This window comes from Pseudophryne corroboree, chromosome 1 (genome assembly GCF_028390025.1).
Source record: "Pseudophryne corroboree isolate aPseCor3 chromosome 1, aPseCor3.hap2, whole genome shotgun sequence".
Classification (NCBI taxonomy): Eukaryota; Metazoa; Chordata; class Amphibia; order Anura; family Myobatrachidae; genus Pseudophryne; species Pseudophryne corroboree.
In genome coordinates, this window is record NC_086444.1 from 295498085 (window position 1) to 295517727 (window position 19643).

A 19643-nucleotide genomic window follows, 5' to 3' on the forward strand; every position below is an offset into this window, starting at 1 on the left:
ACTTTCTATCGTGAATATTTTGTCCAGAGGTAGAAAATATTTTCTGAAGACTGGTATCCAATACAGCCCCTAGGTGCGTCATCCGTTGAGATGGAACCAGGGAGGACTTTGCCCAATTTATGAGCCAGCCGTGAGCCTGTAGGAAGGCTATTGTCGCTTGTAGATGGCAGTGGAGGATTTCCTGGCCAGGATTAACAGTTTGTCTAGGTATGGGAAATCCTTATTCACTGAAGACGAAGGTGAGCTGCTATCACGACCATCATTTTGGTAAACACCCATGGAGCTGTGGCAAGCCCAAAGGGTAATGTTGGTGGAGGATTGCGAACCTGAGAGAGCACTGATGGGAAGGTGCTATTGGTACATGTAGGTAAGCATCTTGAATGTCCAGGAACACCATGAAATCACCCAGCTCCATAGCCAGGATAATGGTCTGTAATGTTTCCATATGGAATCGAGGCAACTAAATATATTTGTTCAGAGATTTGAGAATGAGAGTGGGTCGGTGAGACCCATTTGGTTTCTGAACCAGGAACAGAGTAGAATGGAAACCTAGTCCTCGATTTGCTGAGGGAACTGGTACTGTCACTCCTGATTGTAGCAACTTCTGAATTGCATCTTGTAGAGTCCTGGCTTTCGTTGCCACTGGTGGTGGGCTGGTACAAAAGAACTGTTAAGCCTTTTTGAAGGAGAAGGCGTATTTGTAAGACACCGCTTCTTGCACACAGGTATCTGTGGTGGTCTGCTGCCTGACCTGTGCAAATTGAGCAAGTCGGACTCCCACCCTGGGGTCCCCTAGGTGGAGGCCCGTGCAGTCAGGCAGGAGACTTTGTCTTCTGGTTTAGAAGTCGGGCGGCTGGTATGCCAAGCCTGTTTGGCCTTAGACTTAACAGTTTTATTTGATTGTTTGACATAAGCCTTTCACTTTGCTTTGCCTTATGGGCAAAAGGACCTAAAAGCAAGAAATCTAGGTTTTGATGTTGAGGGAAACTATGACCCTCCTCCAGACCTCAGTTAGAATCTTGTGCCCGGCTGAGCTGGATGATAAGAAAGCACCGTATTTTCAGGTACAGTACTTTCGGCTTCAGAAAAGCAAGCGGGTCAAAGGCGCTTCCTTTCTGCACAGAGACAAGGGAAGAAGGAAAAAGCTGCACCAGACAGCCAGTTCCCAGGATCAAAAATCTTCCCCCGCTTCCTCTGAGTCCACCGCATGACGCTGGGGCTCCACAGGTGGAGACAGGTGCGGTGGGGGCGCGTCTCGGGAGCTTCAGGGACCAGTGGGCTTGCCCACAGGTGGATCCCTAGGTTCTGCAAGTAGTATCACAGGGATACAGGCTGGAGTTCGAGGCGACTTCCCCTCGCCGTTACCTCACATCAGCCTTGCCTGCTGCCCTCGGAGAAAGGTAGTACTGGCGGCAATTCACAAGCTGTACTTCCAGCAGGTGAAATCAAGGTACCCCTCCTTCAACAAGGCCGGGGTTACTATTCCAAAATGTTGTGGTACCGAAACCAGACGGTTCGGTGAGACCCATTCTAAAATTGAAATCCTTGAACACTTATATACGAAGGTTCAAGTTCAAAATGGAATCGCTCAGGGCGATTATTGCAAGCCTGGAGAATTTCATGGTATCACTAGACATCAAGGATGCTTACTTGCATGTCCCTATTTACCCTCTTCACCAGGAGTACCTCAAAATTGTGGTACAGGATTGTCATTACCAATTCCAGACGTTGCCGTTGGTCTGTCCCCGGCACCGAGGTATTTACTAAGGTAATGGCCGAAATAATTATCCCGTACTTGGACGATCTCCTTATAAAGGCGAGGTCCAGGGAGCAGTTGTTCGTCGGAGTAGCACTATCTCGGGAAGTGCTACAACAGCACGGCTGGATTCTGAATATTCCAAAGTCGCAGCTGGTTCCTACGACGCGTCTACTGTTCCTGGGTATGGTTCTGGACACAGAACAGGATAAAAAGGGTTTCTCCCGGAGGAGAAGTCCAAGGAGTTGTCGTCTCTAGACAGAGACCTCCTAATACAAATACAGGTGTCGGTGCATCAATGTACGCGAGCCCTGGGAAAGATGGTAGCTTCTTACGAAGAAATTCCATTCGCCAGGTCCCATGCAAGGATCTTCCAGTGGGATCTGTTGGACAAGTGGTCCGGGTCGCATCTTCAGATGCATCGGCGGATAACCCTGTCTCCAAGGGCCAGGGTGTCGCTGTTGTGGTGGCTGCAGAGTGCTCATCTTCTAGGGGGCCGCAGATTCGGCATACAGGACGGGGTCCTGGTGACCACGGAGGCCAGCCTTCGAGGCTGGGGGGCAGTCACACAGGGAAGAAACTTCCAAAGCTATGGAAAAGTCAGGAGACTTCCCTACACATAAATATTCTGGAACTAAGGGCCATTTACAATGCCCTAAGTCAGGCTAGACCCCTGCTTCAACACCGGCCGGTGCTGATCCAGTCAGACAACATCACGGCGGTTGCTCATGTAAACCGACAGGGCGGCACAAGAAGCAGGATGGCGATGGCAGAAGCCACAAGGATTCTCCGATGGGCGGAAAATCATGTGTTAGCACTGTCAGCAGTGTTCATTCCCGGAGTGGACAACTGAGAAGCAGACTTTCTCAGAAGACACGACCTCCACCCGGGAGAGTGGGGACTTCATCCAGAAGTCTACCAAATGATTGTACACCGTTGGGAAAGGCCACAGGTGGACATAATGGCGTCCCGCCTCAACAAAAAGCTACAAAGATATTGCGCCAGGTCAAGGAACCCTCAGGCGATAGCTGTGGACGCTCTGGTAACACCGTGGGTGTACCAGTCGGTGTATGTGTTCCCTTCTCTGCCTCTCTTACCCAGGGTAATGAGAATGATAAGAAGGAGAGGAGTAAGAACTATACTCATTGTTCCGGGGTTAGCCAAGAAGAGCTTGGTACCCAGAATTCCAAGAAATGATCTCAGAGGACCCATGGCCTCTGCCGCTCAGACAGGACCTGCTGCAGCAGGGGGCCTGTCTGTTCCAAGACGTACCGCTGCTGCGTTTGACGGCATGGCGGTTGAACGCCGGATCCTGAAGGAAAAGGGCATTCCGGAGGAAGTTATCCCTACGCTGTTTAAAGCTAGGAAAGAAGTGAACGCAAACCATTATCACCGCATATGGCGGAAATATGTTGCGTGCTGTGAGGTCAGGAAGGCCCCAAAGGAGGAATTTCAGCTAGGTCGATTTCTGCACTTCCTACAGTCAGAGGTGACTATGGGCCTAAAATTGGGTTCCATTAAGGTCCAGATTTCGGCTCTATCGATTTTCTTCCAAAATAGAACTGGCTTCACTGCCTGAAGTTCAGACTTTTGTTAAGGGAGTGCTGCATAGTCAGCCCCCGTTTGTGCCTCCAGTGGCACCGTGGGATCTCAACGTGGTGTTGGATTTCCTGAAGTCGCATTGGGTTGAGCCACTTAAATCCGTGGAGCTACAATACCTCACGTGGAAAGTGGTCATGCTGTGGGCCTTGGTGTCGGCCAGGCGTGTATCAGAATTGGCGGCTTTGTCATACAAAAGCCCTTATCTGTATTTTATATGGATAAGGCGGAATTGAGGACTCGTTCCCAATTCCTTCCTAAGGTGGTATCAGTTTTTCATGTGAACCAACCTATTGTGGTGCCTGCGGCTACTTGGGACTTGGAGGATTCCAAGTTACTGGACGTAGTCAGGGCCCTGAAAAGTATATGTTTCCAGGACGGCTGGAGTCAGGAAAACTGACTCGCTATTTATCCTGTATGCACCCAACAAGCTGGATGCTCCTGCTTCTAAGCAGACTATTGCTCGCTGGATCTGTGGCACGATTCAACTTGCACATTCTGCGGCTGGACTGCCGCACCCTAAATCTGTAAAAGCCCATTCCACGAGGAAAGTGGGCTCTTCTTGGGCGGCTGCCTGGGGGGTCTCGGCTTTACAACTTTGCCGAGCTGTTACTTGGTCGGGTTCAAACACTTTTGCAAGAGTCTACAACATGGGTCTTCAACCTGCGGCCCTCCAGCTGCTGTGAAACTACACATCCCAGCATGCACTGCCTCAGTTTTAGCATACCTTAATAGCAAAACTGTGGCAGGGCATGCTGGGATGTGTAGTTTCACAGCAGCTGGAGGGCCGCAGGTTGAAGACCCATGGTCTACAAGTTTGATACCCTGGCTGAGGAGGACCTGGAGTTTGCTCATTCGGTGCTGCAGAGTCATCCGCACTCTCCAGCCCGTTTGGGAGCTTTGGTATAATCCCCATGGTCCTTACGGAGTCCCAGCATCCACTTAGGACGTCAGAGAAAATAAGATTTTACTCACCGGTAAATCTATTTCTCGTAGTCCGTAGTGGATGCTGGGCGCCCATCCCAAGTGCGGATTGTCTGCAATACTTGTTTATAGTTATTGCCTAACTAAAGGGTTATTGTTGAGCCATCTGTTGAGAGGCTCAGTTATATTTCATACTGTTAACTGGGTATAGTATCACGAGTTATACGGTGTGATTGGTGTGGCTGGTATGAGTCTTACCCGGGATTCAAAATCCTTCCTTATTGTGTCAGCTCTTCCGGGCACAGTATCCTAACTGAGGTCTGGAGGAGGGTCATAGTGGGAGGAGCCAGTGCACACCAGGTAGTCCTAAAGCTTTCTTTAGTTGTGCCCAGTCTCCTGCGGAGCCGCTATTCACCATGGTCCTTACGGAGTCCCAGCATCCACTACGGACTACGAGAAATAGATTTACCGGTGAGTAAAATCTTATTTTTTACCAAACAAAAGCTTTAGTGGGTCCGGCTCCTGCCGCACCAAACAAAAAACGGAGTTCTCTGAGCCAGGAGGCGGTGTTATAGGGAGGCTGGATCGAAGCATGCTGGGAGCCCAAAAGTTTAACCATTTGGTGCCCGATCCTCTGATGCCACCTACTACCCAATGTATATCCTGTGGATCTACTCTGGACCCGATGGAGAAATACATTCTGATGTGTAAAAAAAATAAAAAAAAAGTTTTGCTTTACTTTGTTTCTGTTTCTAAAGGCCCGTACACACTGGCCAATATATCGGGCGTTCTATTGAACGGCCGATATATCGCGGTTCCATCGGCCAGTGTGTACGGGCGATATGCCTGTGAACTCCGTAGTTCAGACATATCGCGCCGACCCCGAAGCACAACCAATGGCCAATATATCTACCGATTTATATTGGCGCATCGCTGTGTGTATACGGACGACCAGCCAGCCAGCCGTACACATGCCGCGGCAGCCGGTGGTGGGTGACAGCTCAACTGGGCCGGCATGTGTACACGCCCGCCCAGTTCATGACGTCAGTCCCCGACGGAACGGGTAGTGTGTATGCACAGCCCGCTCCGTCGATAGATATATTTGCTGATCAATTGATCGGCAGATATCTATCAGTGTGTACCCACCATAAGAAATATCTAGCCATACTGACATTTGTAATCTATATAGCATGTACTAATGTATGCTTCTGTATTCCTTTTTTATATGTACAGATGTGTCCTAATACGTCTCTCCTCAGTACGCCATGTAGTGCTAGATGCAAGGCGTGAGTGATTCACCAGGTCCTGTGCAACTCTGATGACGTCGGCATCTTTTTTGCCGAAACTACATCTTAGTCGCTGTGTAATGCATCTAGGGCAGTACGGATGGTGTAATGGTTAGCATTACTGCCTCACAGCACTTGGTCATGGGTTTGATACCCCACCATGGCCCTAACTGTGCGGAATTTGTATATTCTCCCCGTACTTGCGTGGGTTTCCTACGGGTACTCCGGTTTCCTCCCACAATCCAAAAATATACTGGTAGGTTAATTGGCTCCGAACAAAATGAACCGTATCGTGAATGTGTGTGTGTTTGTCTACATGTGGTAGGGAATATAGATTGTAAGCTCCACCGGGGCAGGGACTGCTGTGAATGGGCAAATATTCTCTATAAAGCGCTGCGGAATATGTGTGCGCTATATAAGTAACTGATAATAAATAATAATAATACAAGGAGACTCTTGACGATTAATTTGACTACTGACACTTATAATATTGTATGTCACGGAGTCTGTATACAGAACAGAACTTGTATGGGAAAAAACTTGCGGCTGCTACATTGTAGCACTACTTATACAGATTCAGAGACCCTGTCGCACACAGATATAGAAGTGTCCTATATCAAACAAATCAACAGAGTCTCCTGGTGTATCCTAGTCGCATTGTCTGCAAAAGACGACCTAATCTAGAAGATTCTCCTGGCACGCCGAAAAGGGCTGTTTGGCGTGACTGCAGCAAAAATGTGCGAGAACATATCTGTATGCAATGCTGTCAGTAAAAATGCATAAATTACATCTACTGTTGTCTCTTAGAACTACCCCTTGGGGCTCCTTCGCTGTGCGTTTTTATATTTGTATTTTATAGTTGTCGGAAATGGAAAACAATTCCTTTTCAAATATTGTCAGAAGAATATTAAACCTTCAGATTCAGGGCTTTGGTTTACATTAATTTGTCAGATGTTTGGGGACTTTTTCTTGCTGCTGTTAGCAGGAGCATTCTAGTTACTTCTGTTACATTATCTGTAATGAAGTGAAGTTTTTGCCCCTTCTTATGTTTTATTTATTTATCATTGCAGTTGTAAAGGTAAAATACATTGTTCAATCTTAAGTCAATCCAATTATCCGCAAAGGGTGAGAGTTGCCATTGCAGCAGTGTTGAAACACCAGAAATGGCACCACAGCACGCAGCCCACGCGGTCCACTTTCAGCCTGAATTATCACATACGTGACTGTAGGCCTATGGGGCTGGAAGCAGTTTTGTGAGAGTTTACAGCTGCTGTGAAGTGCAGTTGTTGCTATGCTAACACCTGCAAATACATGGCAGGTAACACCTTAAGTCTGTTAAACAGTAAAGTGTTCCCTCTAAACCACAGGTTCTCAAACTTGGTCCTCAGAACCCCACACAGTGCATGTTTTGCAGGTCTCCTCACAGAATGACAAGTGACATAAGTAACTCCATCTGTGGACCTTTTAAAATGTGTCGGTGAGTAATTAATTCACCTGTGCACCTGCTGGGTTACCTGCAAAACATGCACTGTGTGGGGTCCTGAGGACCGAGTTTGAGAACCTATGCTCTAAACCACAGGTTCTCAAACTCTGTCCTCAGGACCCCACACAGTGCATGTTTTGCGGGTCTCCTCACAGAATCACAAGTGAAATAATTTGCTCCTCCTGTGGACCTTTTAAAATGTGTCAGTGAATAATGAATACACCTGTGCACTTGCTGGGTGACCAGCAAAACATACACTGTGTGGGGTCCTGAGGACCGAGTTTGAGAACCACTGCTCTAAACCACAGGTTCTCAAACTCTGTCCTCAGGACCCCACACGGTGCATGTTTTGCAGGTCTCATCACAAAATCACAAGTGAAATAATTAGCTCCACCTGCAGACCTTTTCAAATGTGTCAGTGAGTAATTAATACACCTGTGCACCTGCTGGGTTACCTGCAAAACATGCACTGTGTGGGGTCCTGAGGACCGAGTTTGAGAACCCCTGCCCTAATACATAGGTCTGCAAACTCAGTCCTCATTACCCCACACAGTGCATATTTTGCAGGTAACCCAGCAGGTGTACAGGTGTATTAATTACTCAGACACATTTTAAAAGGTCCGCAGGTGGAGTTAATTATTTCACTTGTGATTCTGTGAGGAGACCTGCAAAACATGCACTGTGGGGTAATGAGTTTGCAAACCTAGCTCTAAACCATTACAGACCCCTGCATCTCCTCCCACAACTTTAAGACCGTTTCCTGACTGAATATGATGCAGGTCAAACAACTGAGTTTGAGTTGCAGTTACATCACTAACCCTGTCCCAGGGTATGAATCAACCAATCCACACTGCATTTCTACAAAGTTTGTCTGCGTAAGGTGAGTATACATGGCAGCTGATCAGGAAAACTCACAATCATCCGTCCTGTGTATCCTCAGCTTTGACCATCTTTACAGCTCCTGCGCGTAACAAACACATGATGCAGACAATAGCACGGTGCATCTATGAATTCGGATCGACAAACCATTAAATATAAGACCGCACATAATATTCATCAGACCATCAGATCCCGGCCGTTGCAGGAGCATCATAAGCAGTTTATCAGCAAACGCTCCTGCATCAGCACTGCATACACACATATACAGTCGTTGGCCTGTATATTACGGCCTGATTATTGTATTTTTGTGTATCCACCTTTAGAGTACCTCCTTTCTAACATGACAGCCTGCTGAAGTGAAGACACATGAAAGAACTTGGTGAACATATTTAGTTAAGTGTACACTTATTTCGTGATTATTATTCAGCTTGGTGTATGTATATATATGTGTGTGTGTGTGTGTGTGTGTATGAGTTGGGTATCCCTGCACTCTCACACAACCCAGGCAGCTGCTGGGGTGCCAATCAAGGTCCAACCTAATATAGGGTGGGACCCATAGTACAACTGGAGCTCCAGTTTCCTACCACCACTTTGACTTGTGCTGCTTTGCTGAACCTGTTGATTGTGTTGCCGTATACCTTGAAAAAGGTCCTGGTGTGGACCGAAACGTTGGACACTTCCTGGAAACTGTGAGATTGACTTTGCAATAAATGTGAACTATTTTTGATATTCTAGTCTGGAGAGTGCTATCTTTTCCACATAGTGGAGATACTGTATGTTATTTTTATATATATATATATATATATATATATATATATATATATATTATTTTTTTTATTTTTTTTTTATTTTTTAATATATATATTTTATTTTTGTCCGATTTGCTGTTAAATACTTGCATTGCTTCCTAGTCTAACAATGATCCTGGGGGAAATGCTTTTCCCTTTTTGTGGTGTATATTGGCGTACCAACTGTTACAGCTTACCCTCTGCTTAATGTATTTTTATATTTATTTTTTAGCTCAGATGATTGGCAGTTCTACATCTCCTACTTTGACTCTGTGTTTAACCTTATCGACGAAGCCTGGACTTTGCCAGCAGAAGGCCCTATGTAAGTTTATGGTTTAATTGAGCATGTGTGGACTTCTTTGTTGTGAGTTTAAAAGCTTAATATCCACCTCTCTCCACTTTACCCTGCACATTCTGACATCTCATAACACCGTTTTACCGCCTGGCTCTGCTCTATAGAAATGTTCATGCATGCGCAACATTCCATGCAGCGCGGTGTCTGATTGATTAAGTAAAGAAAAGGCTAGTACTGTAGAATCGTATAGCAGTGAGAAACATGATCTACCTAAGAAAAGGCCATGACTGTAGAATCGTATAGCAGCGAGAAACATCATCTGTCCAATACAGTTACTCCTCAGAATGGTCTTGCTATATGTTGGCATGTGAGCGTTTGTAGAGTGCAATACATTTTTGCTGTGTTTAAAGCCTATTGTAGGCCACTGTGCATCCTGGTGGGTCTTGCTAACAAACTTTAATTCTATTCCATGAATATTCTTGCTGTGTTTCCATAGGTCACTGGAAGGAGACCTGGACTACACTATAGAACAGGCAGTCAGGTTTGTAGAAGGACAGGTAGAAGCAGAGTCTAGGAATCCACGCTCGCTCCGGGGGCCACATCTGGCCAAACTTGAACTGATCCGTCGTCTGAGACACAGAGGATGTAATGATGAATACAAGCTGGGTAAATTAATGGGGACATTGGAAAAAGTAATGGATGCAGCATGTATGTACAGTACATTGACGTGTGTTGACCCGCTAAAGATTGTGCTGTCAGCAGTCTCTTATCCTCCTCTTAAAGCTACATATCTTCTTTAGAATGTGTTCCTTTTGATCTTTATCGAGACAAATGTAATTCCCATAACATATTGTAGGTCTGCATTAGGACTTTTCTTCTTTCTGTCCATTCCTTGTGAAAACTGTCCATTCCTTGTGAATACTGTCCGATCCTTTATAAAATGATTGTGACAGATATACATGTTCTCTAAAATAATAAAACTAGTACCAGCATCTGGAGGTTGAAATATCTTTTACTCCGGCAGGGTCCACAGGTTATCCACAGGATAACAATGGGATATGGGAGTGACAGCGGATTGGCACCAAACGATCACAAGCTTTCAGTCCTCCCAGGATGCAACGGGCCCGTCCATATAACAACGCCCACTGGCTCAGGCAAATCAGTTTTTTATAACAACGCCTACCCATGTGTACAATGCTGCCTGACGGGCGTCTGTGTCGGATATACTAGCAGGTCCAGCAGACGTTACCAGGCTGTGGCCGGAGCACGGGGAGAAAGTAAGTCATCGCTTCCACGTAGTTGGAGAATACGGACACAGCCGCACTGTATTAGGAGGAGACTACCTAACAGTGACTGACGCGCCGCCACCACGGGTGCTTCAGCGCTAGGCCTTAGGGATCATAAGGCACCAGGATTAGTATGAAGCTGCGATCCCTAGGGTTGATGTCAGCGGTGGGGAGTTAAACGCTCTCCTGGCCGCCCCTCCCCCCAGTTCATGGCCAGTTTCCGTGAGTCTCCCGCCATGAACTGTTGCCTCACTTCCGTCTCAGATGCTACCACGAGGGGTCTAGGTCGCAGCATAGGCCGCTGCGTCTGTGTTCACTAAGCGCTACCGCGAGGAGACCCAGTCGCAGTACAGGCGTCTGTATGACCGGTGCGTCTGTATGCACAGTGCATCTGTGTCCCCTTAAGAGTTCCCGGAGCGGCAGTGTACACTAGTAGCGTCTGGATCCAATCAGCGTTCGCTAACGTATTGATCGATCTTGGAAGTGAGGTGAGTCTCCCTGTATCCCACTCTACTGAGTACAGGTTATACAGCACTAAATTTCTATCTACTTGTCAGTATGAATAGTTAAGTTTAAGTGCCTATTGCATATGAGTCTGTGTACATTACTGTGGTTTTCTTCGCATTGCGTCTGGAATTCAGTAATATGTACTCCTACATACTTTAAAATGTGTTTGTGGTTGATTATATGCTCATTTGACTAATATATAACATGTGACTGACTGCTGGTGTGATTGCTGACTTTAATATTTGTCAATTGTTTTCTTCTTGTCCTCAGTGCTGGTGCATGGGTAGGGTCAGATTGATATCACTTTAGAAGGTTAAAGTGATTACAGTCTCAAATTGGGTAGTACACTGTGAAAGTGCTGATTATTTACATCTAAGAGCGGCAAAGGTGACGAGGGTACACTCACAGTAACACCAACACTCATATCATGTTTGTCTTGCAAAACTGTATTATCCTCTCAGGATCTGGTACAGGATGGTTTATGTGCAAATTGTTTTGCGTTTCAGCAGATTACAAGGCAGATCCCTGTTCAACGTCGGGTACAGATAGATCCACCTTGGGCGATGTTTGCACAGACCTTGTCCAGTATAGCTGAACGGATAATTCCTACAGCTTCGCTGCCAGGAATGGGGTGCACTAATAACCCATACATGCAGCTCCCTACTTATGGTATATCCTTTCCCTCACCAGCTTCTCCAAAGAGACAAGTTGATAAACTAAGTGTAAGTAAACCGTCAACTTCACAGGCTACACAGGATGATTCATCGGACGATGAAAGCTCTATATACTCTATTTCGGCATACGTAGAACAAGTAGAAGGTTTCAGCTCAGTGGATATAGCTGAGCTAATTAGAGCAATAAAGGGCATTCTATCCTAGAGGATTCAGCAAGCCTGTGTTAAAAACCAAGGCACCTGTATTCAAACGGCCCAAAGCAGGTAAGACTTAGTTTCCAGGGTCAGACCAGCTTACGGAAATCATGGTAGAGGCTTGGGCTACACCCAGTAAAAAATATAGAATTTCCAAACAATGGGATTCCAATTATCCCTTTCCAGCTGGGGACTGTTTAAAACGAGAAATGGCTCCCAAAGTAGACACGCATGTCATTCGATTAGTGTGAAAATCTATATTGCCTTTTCCATCAACGTCATTGGATGATGTCACAGATAGAGTGGATGGTTTTCTGAAAACCATATTTTCTCTGTCTGGGGCAGTCATACGGCCAGCCATGGCTTAAGCTTGGATGGCAAAAGCAGTTGCTGCCTGAATAGAGGTACTGGAAGACTGTCTTTCAGCACCTTCAAGGGAGCAAGAATCCTATATAGCTCACATAAAACAGGCTGCTATATTCTTGGAAAAAGCAGCAATAGATATGGGTACTATCGCCTCCAGGGCATCAGCTTCAACAAAAACTGCTCGGAGAGCACTTTGGTTACGTACACGGAAAGCTGATTCAGAATCTAAGAAGGTTCTGGAATCTTTGCCTTTTACTGGAAGCATTCTGTTTGGTAAAGAATTGACAGATATTCTGGAGTCAGAAGCAGACTCCAAAAAGATAACATTTCCTTCCACATTTAACCCCAAATGTAGGGGTCCCACTTTTCGGCCCTTTGGGTCACAAGGAAAAGCAAAAGGAAAAACTGATCGTAAGCAGCCCCAATATAATAAATTTGGTAAGGCGAAAAAGCAATGGGTTACCACAACGCCAGCCTCAAAACCAGAGAATAAGCCATCAGTTTGATGGTGCGGGCCTCCTCCTTGGGGACCCCATGGTGGGGGTCCGACTTCTTCAGTTTGCACAGATATGGCAGCAGTCTACAACAGATGCCTGGGTGCAAGAAGTGTTATCTCTGGGTTATGTTTTTCCCTTCAAGAAGCATCCTCCTCGAAGGTTCTTCTGCACCAGCCCATCTCGGGTAGAGAAGAAGGCCAGGGCTTTGCAAGAAGCAGTTCAGAAATTGCTTCAGTCAGCAGTAATCATTCCAGTACCCCCTGCACAACGGGGACAGGTTTTTTTTATTCCAACCTGTGTTTGGTTTAGAAGCCAAATGGGTCATTCCGGCCAATTCTCAATCTCAAAATGCTGCACAAATACATTTGGGTACCTCTGTTTCACATGGAGATGTTACGCTCCATAGTTTTGGCCATGGGACCAGGGGATTATATGGTATCCCTGGATATACAGGATGCTTACCTTCATATTCCTATAACACTGTCCCATCAGTGCTAACTCAGTTTCCCTATCCTCCAGCAGTACTTTCAGTTCCAAGCCTTACCTTTTGGGTTAGTCACGGCACCCAGAGTGTTTACCAAGATCATGGTGGTTATGGCAGCTTATCTTCGCAAGCAGTGGGTAAGAATTTTTCCATACCTCGACGACCTGTTAATTCTAGCACAATCACAGGAAATGCTCCTGGACCATGTCCAGCAGACAAAAACATGTCTGCAGAGGCACGGATGGCTCATAAATTGTGCAAAATCGTCTCTAGTTCCGTCACAACGGATGACTCACTTGAGGGCTGTACTGGATTCAAGTCTGCAGAGAATATTTTTACCTCAGGACAAGATAGCCAAGGTACAGTCAAGGACTCAGGAGTTGTTACACAGTCAAACAATATCAATCCATGCAGCTATGCGACTGATGGGTTTGATGGTGTCAACATTCGACAAGGTGGAGTATGCACAATTCCACTCGACCTCTGCAGCGTCTGATTCTGGCCAGATTGAATGGAATACATCAGACAATAAAGAAACAGACTATGGTACTTTCACACAAGGTAAGAAAGTCGTTAGCCTGGTGGCTACAAACATCCCATCTAGACATAGGATATCAGATTGTGAGATCCTGACAACAGATGCCAGTCTTCAGGGCTGGGGAGCAGTGTCCGAAAAATTGTGGTTCCAGGGACAATGGACCATAGAAGAAAGTTGCCTGTCAATAAATCTGTTTGAACTTCGGGACATATACATGGCACTGATTCAGGCAAAGGACACTCTTCCAGTCCAGATCTGCTCGGACAATGTAACGGCAGTAGCGTACCTCAACCATTAGGGAGGAACGCACAGTCAAACAGCAATGAAGGAGGTAAGTCACATACTAAAATGGGCAGAACTCCATCTTCCAGCATTGTCCGCAGTATTCATTACGGGAGTCCTAAACTGGGAAGCAGACTCTCAGTCGACACGCCATTCAAGCAAGCGAATGGGCTCTACATCCGGAAGTCTTTCAGACTCTAGTAGACAAGTGGGGTTTGCCAGAGATAAGTCTCATGGCGTCTCGTCTGAACAACAAAGTACCCGTATATGGGTCAAGAACAAAGGATCCTGGAGCAATCTTTGTGGGCGCTCTGTCAGTGAAATGGGATTTTCATCTGGCGTATGTTTCCTCCGATCATCCTGCTACCCAGGGTGGTGAGGAAGATGAAAGAAGCAAAGGGTGCCGTAATTCTAATAGCTCCGGCTTGGTTCAGAAGGCATTGGTACACAGATCTGCAGAGAATGTCGATGGATGCTCCACTTCTGCTCCCTCAACGTCCAGATCTACTAATGCAGGGTCTTTGTTACCACAGGCATCTGGATCGACTATCGTTGACTGCGTGGCTCTTGAAACCTCTATCCTGAAGTCAAGAGGAGTCTCACAACAGGTAATTCAAACAATGCTCAGAGCAAGGAAACCCTCCTCAGCTCGCATTTATCACCGAATATGACAGGCCTATATTCATTGGTGCAGTGAAAGAAATATGGACCCGAAATCTTTCCAAATTTCTAGGGTCTTAGATTTCCTTCAGGCGGGAATGGATAAAGGTTTGATGGTGGCTTCCTTGAGAGTATAAGTATCAGCATTGACTGTATGGTTCCAAAAGAAAATTGCCAATTTACAGGATGTGCGTACTTTCTTCCAGGGAATGCTGCGCATTCAACCTCCTTTTGTTCATCCTACAGTACCTTGGGACTTAACTTTAGTCCTGAAAGCCCTTCAAGTTGCTCCATTTGAACCACTTAATAAAGTGGATCTTAAATGGTTGACAACTAAAGTTCTTTTTCTACTGACTATGGCATCAGCTAGAAGAGTGTTTAGATTTAGGAGTGCTGTCTTGTCTTTCTCCTTTTCTGACTTTTTATCCAGAGAAAGCAGTTCTCAGAACTAGGTCTGGGTATCTTCCGAAGGTGGTGTCTAAATTTCACCTTAATGAAGAAATTGTAGTCCCAGCTTTTCAGGTATCGGGACTTTCTGCGGGAGATGCGTCGTCGGACGTAGTCCGGGCATTAAGGATCTACGTGGATCATACCAGTGCCATCAGAAATACAGATTCTCTCTTCATTCTCTACGGATTTCACAAGAGAGAATGGCCTGCTACTAAACAGACGCTGGCAAGATGGCTTCGAATGACGATTTCAGAAGCATGTTCTCGAGCTGATCTCCCTGTTACGGATAATGTCTCTGCTCACTCTACTTGTAAGGTAGGTCCTTCATGGGCAGCACAAAATGGTGATTCTGTAGAACAGATATGTAAGGCAGCCACATGGTCTTCCATTAACACATTTATTAGACATTATTCCTTGGATACTTTTGCCTCTGATGACGCTGAATTCAGGCGAAAGGTTTCCTGTCCAATCAGGAGCGTCCCTACCACTAAATTGCTTTGGGAAATTCCATTGTTATCCTGTGGATAACCTGTGGACCCTGCCGGAGAAATATACGTTATGGTAAGAACTTACCGTTGATAACGGTATTTCACTTAAGTCCACAGGGATCCCACCCTGAGGCACCTGATTTGAGGATCTTTCTACTCTCTAAACCTCTTCCTTCTTGTACGGAAGGGTGTGCATGTGTGTTTTTCTCGCCTGATTAGGGCTCTACATGATGCTCTTGCCTAAATGCTTTGGAATACAACTGATTTGCCTGAGCCAGTGGGTGGGGATATATGGACGGGCCCGTTGCATCCTGGGAGGACTGAAAGCTTGTGATCGTTTGATGCCAATCCGCTGTCGCTCCATCATATCCCATTGTTATCGTGTAGAACCTGTGGACTTAGGAGAAATACCGTTATCAACGGTAAGTTCTTACCATAAGTTTTTATATTTCTATCTTCAGGGGAACCAGAGAATCTGATGTATCAGTATTTCCTTAAGTTTGGGGACAAGCCATGTTGCTTCACTGACCTTAAAGTTTTTGTGGATCTCCTTTTTCCCACTCAGCACTCGATTGTAAGTAACAACTTAGGATTTTTTCCGTTATAACAGTATATTGGAAGTTATAAAGAAATTATGTGCAGTAGAATGTTTAGAATTTGAGGAGGGCAATAAAACCTCATGCAGTATCCAGAAACATTTAGACAGTGTTTGATTTGTAAAAAAAAAAAAAAAAAAATGTATTATAAAAATATTTTATATAACTGATCAGGCGCTACTTGGTGTAGTTTGTCCAAGGCAGCTGTAAAATTAGTAGCGATTTGCCCTTCCAAAAAAAAAAAAAAAAAAAAGGAACAATATAGAGTAAATTTTATATAGCACACAAAAGAAAAGGTCAATAGAACCTAATTAAAAAATTCAACTGAACATGCGGGTATATATATAACAAAAAAAAAAATACCACTTTGAATGTGACACAAATATACAGTAACTGTCAGTATTTCATTTATACGCAACCATTCATGTAATAAAAACTATGGTTACTATAACTTTAAAGAGTATAAATACTGGCATCAGATAATCTAGTACTCTGGTAAACTGTGGAAACAGTTTATTTTGGCCATATTGGCCTATTTAGTAGAATAGGATAAATATCCAATCAGGTATGCTTAGAGCCCACTAATCAGTCAGTCATTTTCATTCCTGTTCCCTCACCACATGGAGGACAGGTTTCGATATATTCCTAATCTTACTGCCTGTTATCAAATTATATACTTGATTATGAATGAGTTACCTAGGCTGAAGCAGGTAGAATTTTCTCTTGTAGTCTGTGCTTTGCCACAGAAGTCTGAACGTAAAGACCAGCAGGCTAACCTATACTTAGGGACTGAAGACAAACTGCATCAATCACAATGTGATGTCACACTAAAGGGCCCCATACACTGAGGCTGAAGTCGGTGGTGATTTCCCTTGAACTCTCCCAGGAGCTTCCCGGGAGTGGTTCCATACGATTCCAAACGATTTGGTACATTTTGTATGCGATATATCATATGCGATCCCAGCCATGCCTGCGGCAACCGACATATCACGAGTGCAGCACTAACGATCTAGGGGAGCCGATCCGACCCTCACGGGTACGCGCATCGGATCGGAAGCACGTTCAAAATTCCCGATTTCACCGGATATATCAGCCCGAATGCCCGAAATTGGATAAAATCGGGCATTATCGTTCTAGAGTATGGGGCCCTTTACATTGACCTATAGTCTCTCTGCTTTGCAGTTTATAAACAGATTGCTGGGGTCGTTACCTCTGACACCTTCAGCAGAGGGTGACTTGGCATTTCCAGAGGACATCAAAGCCATGCAGAGACACCTGTGTGTGGTTCAGCTTGCTAGACTGCTTGGGCTCCATCACAAGATGGATAAGGCACAGAAGCAGGATGCCGTTAGAGAAATGACAGTGAGATATAGACATGGACTAAAATTTGGTGAGTGTAATCTCTCTAAACATTTTAATATGCAGCTAAGGCAATGGTTTCTTCACGGTAACAAATTTGTATTTATGTAAGCATGCACCCATAATAATTTTCTCCAGCCACCTTTCTTTGTACTAGGAAGCTTATGTTGATGCAAATATGTTTTGTTTGAAAATGAGACTTTACTTTCTACACTAATTGCTTGATTCCTCCATAGGGAGAACCTGCCTGAAAACAGAGCTGCAGTTCTCTGATTACTACTGCCTAATAGGAGCTCACATGCTCCTGGATCTGTGGATTAATGGTAACTATATGCTTTATATCTCATATAGTAACACGTGAAAGGTGGAACTGGTACGTGCCGGAAACGGTTTTATTTAGACCTTCATTGGTGACCATCTTGCTTTCCTCTGGTTTTGTTCCATGTATATGTAGTGTAACATGCAGATAACATCCGTGTGAGCAAAATTCCTTTTTATGGTAACAGAGACATTATTTCTGTATGTTCTTTGGGTTGCTGAATTTTAACCACATAGGTTAGTGCAGGGGTGGTCAACATGCGTCCCTCCAGCTGTTGCAGAGCTACAGATATGCCAGCAATACCAGTATGCCGCTGCCACAGTTTTAGCATTCCCTAATAGGAAAATTGTGCTAGGATGTGTAGTTCTGCAGCATCTGGAGGGCGACTTGTTGATCACTCTTATGTTAGTGGAATCCAGCAGCATCACGCACAAAACAATTCCCACATCACTCTACAGTGTTGTTGCAGGCAAATTGTCAAGTGGGCTTCACTTTGGGCAGTCTCAGATGGAAGATTTAGAAAGCCATGATTTTCCCTCATGAAACCGCAGCATACTGAATTGATGATGTCCTTCTTTGTTGTATTATCAAAGGGAATGGGAAACCCTGTCCCCATTCACAGCAGAGGACTGTAGAATTCATGATGATGCAATGTGTGTGTTATTTTCAGCGTAATGGGAATTTGCTTGGATCTACAGAGTCTTTCAATTGTTTCTATACACAGGTGAGGATTGGGCTGTTTGGCATTGTCTTACCCTTTTGGAAGAAGGTCTAAGCAACAGTCCTTCAAATGCTCAGTTTAAACTGCTGCTTATTCGTATATTCTGTACACTGGGGGCATTTGAACCAGCTATGGAACTGTATGGCAGCCTTGATGCTAAACACATTCAGCATGACACAATTGGGTGAGTTGTAAAGCCTAACGGTGTGTTATTATGCATGTGCAAGACTTTAATATGAAGAAACATCATTTGATGAATGATTGTGATTATCATGTAGAACAGAGAAAATGACTCGCTGGTTAGATTTATCATTTAGTGGCCATACAGGGTAACAGTGTCCAAAAATGTTTACATTAAAAGTATTACGCTATTTATTATTGGGTAAGTGCTGATACGTGAAACAGGACTTACGCCTATTATTGCCTGGTGACAAGGCAACACACTTTGTTCTGCTACTTGAGCTGGCCTGCCTCTGAAGATATGGTAGCAATACAGTCCACAGTTTGTTTCCATGGTTACAGATGTTGCTATTGAGGACCACTAATCCATAAAGGTATAGAAGTTTCTTAATTTTGATCTGTTCTCCAACATCATTAAATTAATGTATGCACATACCACAGAAGTGTGTTCAATATGATTTGCTGCCACAGACGCCTTATTAATACATTTCCTGATATGCCCAATTAGCAAAAAAAAAATTGTAAAGGTGTTTTTTATATCATGTTTTCTATTCTGTGTTGTGCTTGCATTGCCAGGTGGTTTGTGTTAATAAATGCCCTTGGTTCTGAAGTAAAACTGACATTGTAAAGTATTGGTTGTAGGATAGAATACAGAGAGTTGTAGTAAATGGAGTGCATTCACAGGAGGGAAATGTTACTAGTGGAGTACCCCAGGGATCTGTACTTGGACCAGTGCTTTTTCATATCTTTATTGGTGACATTGCTAAAGGCATTAAAGGGAAAGCATGCCTTTTTGCAGGTGACACAAAGGTATGCAACAGTGTAGACATATCAGGAGGGGTAAAACAAATGATTGAGGATGTAGGTAGACTACAGGAATGGTCAAGAGTATGGCAATTACAGTTTATTGCCAAAAAATACTAAATATTGCACTTGGGTCTCAAAAATCCAGAAGCTAAATATAGTATTAATGGCACTATACTGGAAACTACTGAGGAGGAAATGGATTCTAGGAGTCACTGTTTTAGGTGA

At 44.7% G+C, this 19643-nt stretch overlaps 1 protein-coding gene across 2 annotated transcripts in view; it reads left to right on the forward strand.

Annotated features, from left to right (window-relative positions):
• NAA25 (N-alpha-acetyltransferase 25, NatB auxiliary subunit) overlaps window positions 1–19643 on the forward strand; it is a 335868-nt gene that overhangs the window by 166809 nt on the left and 149416 nt on the right. For both annotated transcript variants that reach the window (XM_063964363.1, XM_063964364.1), the window contains exons 9-14: window positions 8948–9037; window positions 9507–9676; window positions 15898–16010; window positions 17215–17422; window positions 17628–17714; window positions 18435–18615. In XM_063964363.1, the coding sequence (XP_063820433.1) occupies window positions 8948–9037; window positions 9507–9676; window positions 15898–16010; window positions 17215–17422; window positions 17628–17714; window positions 18435–18615 (849 nt within the window). The remainder of the gene's footprint in view (window positions 1–8947; window positions 9038–9506; window positions 9677–15897; window positions 16011–17214; window positions 17423–17627; window positions 17715–18434; window positions 18616–19643) is intronic.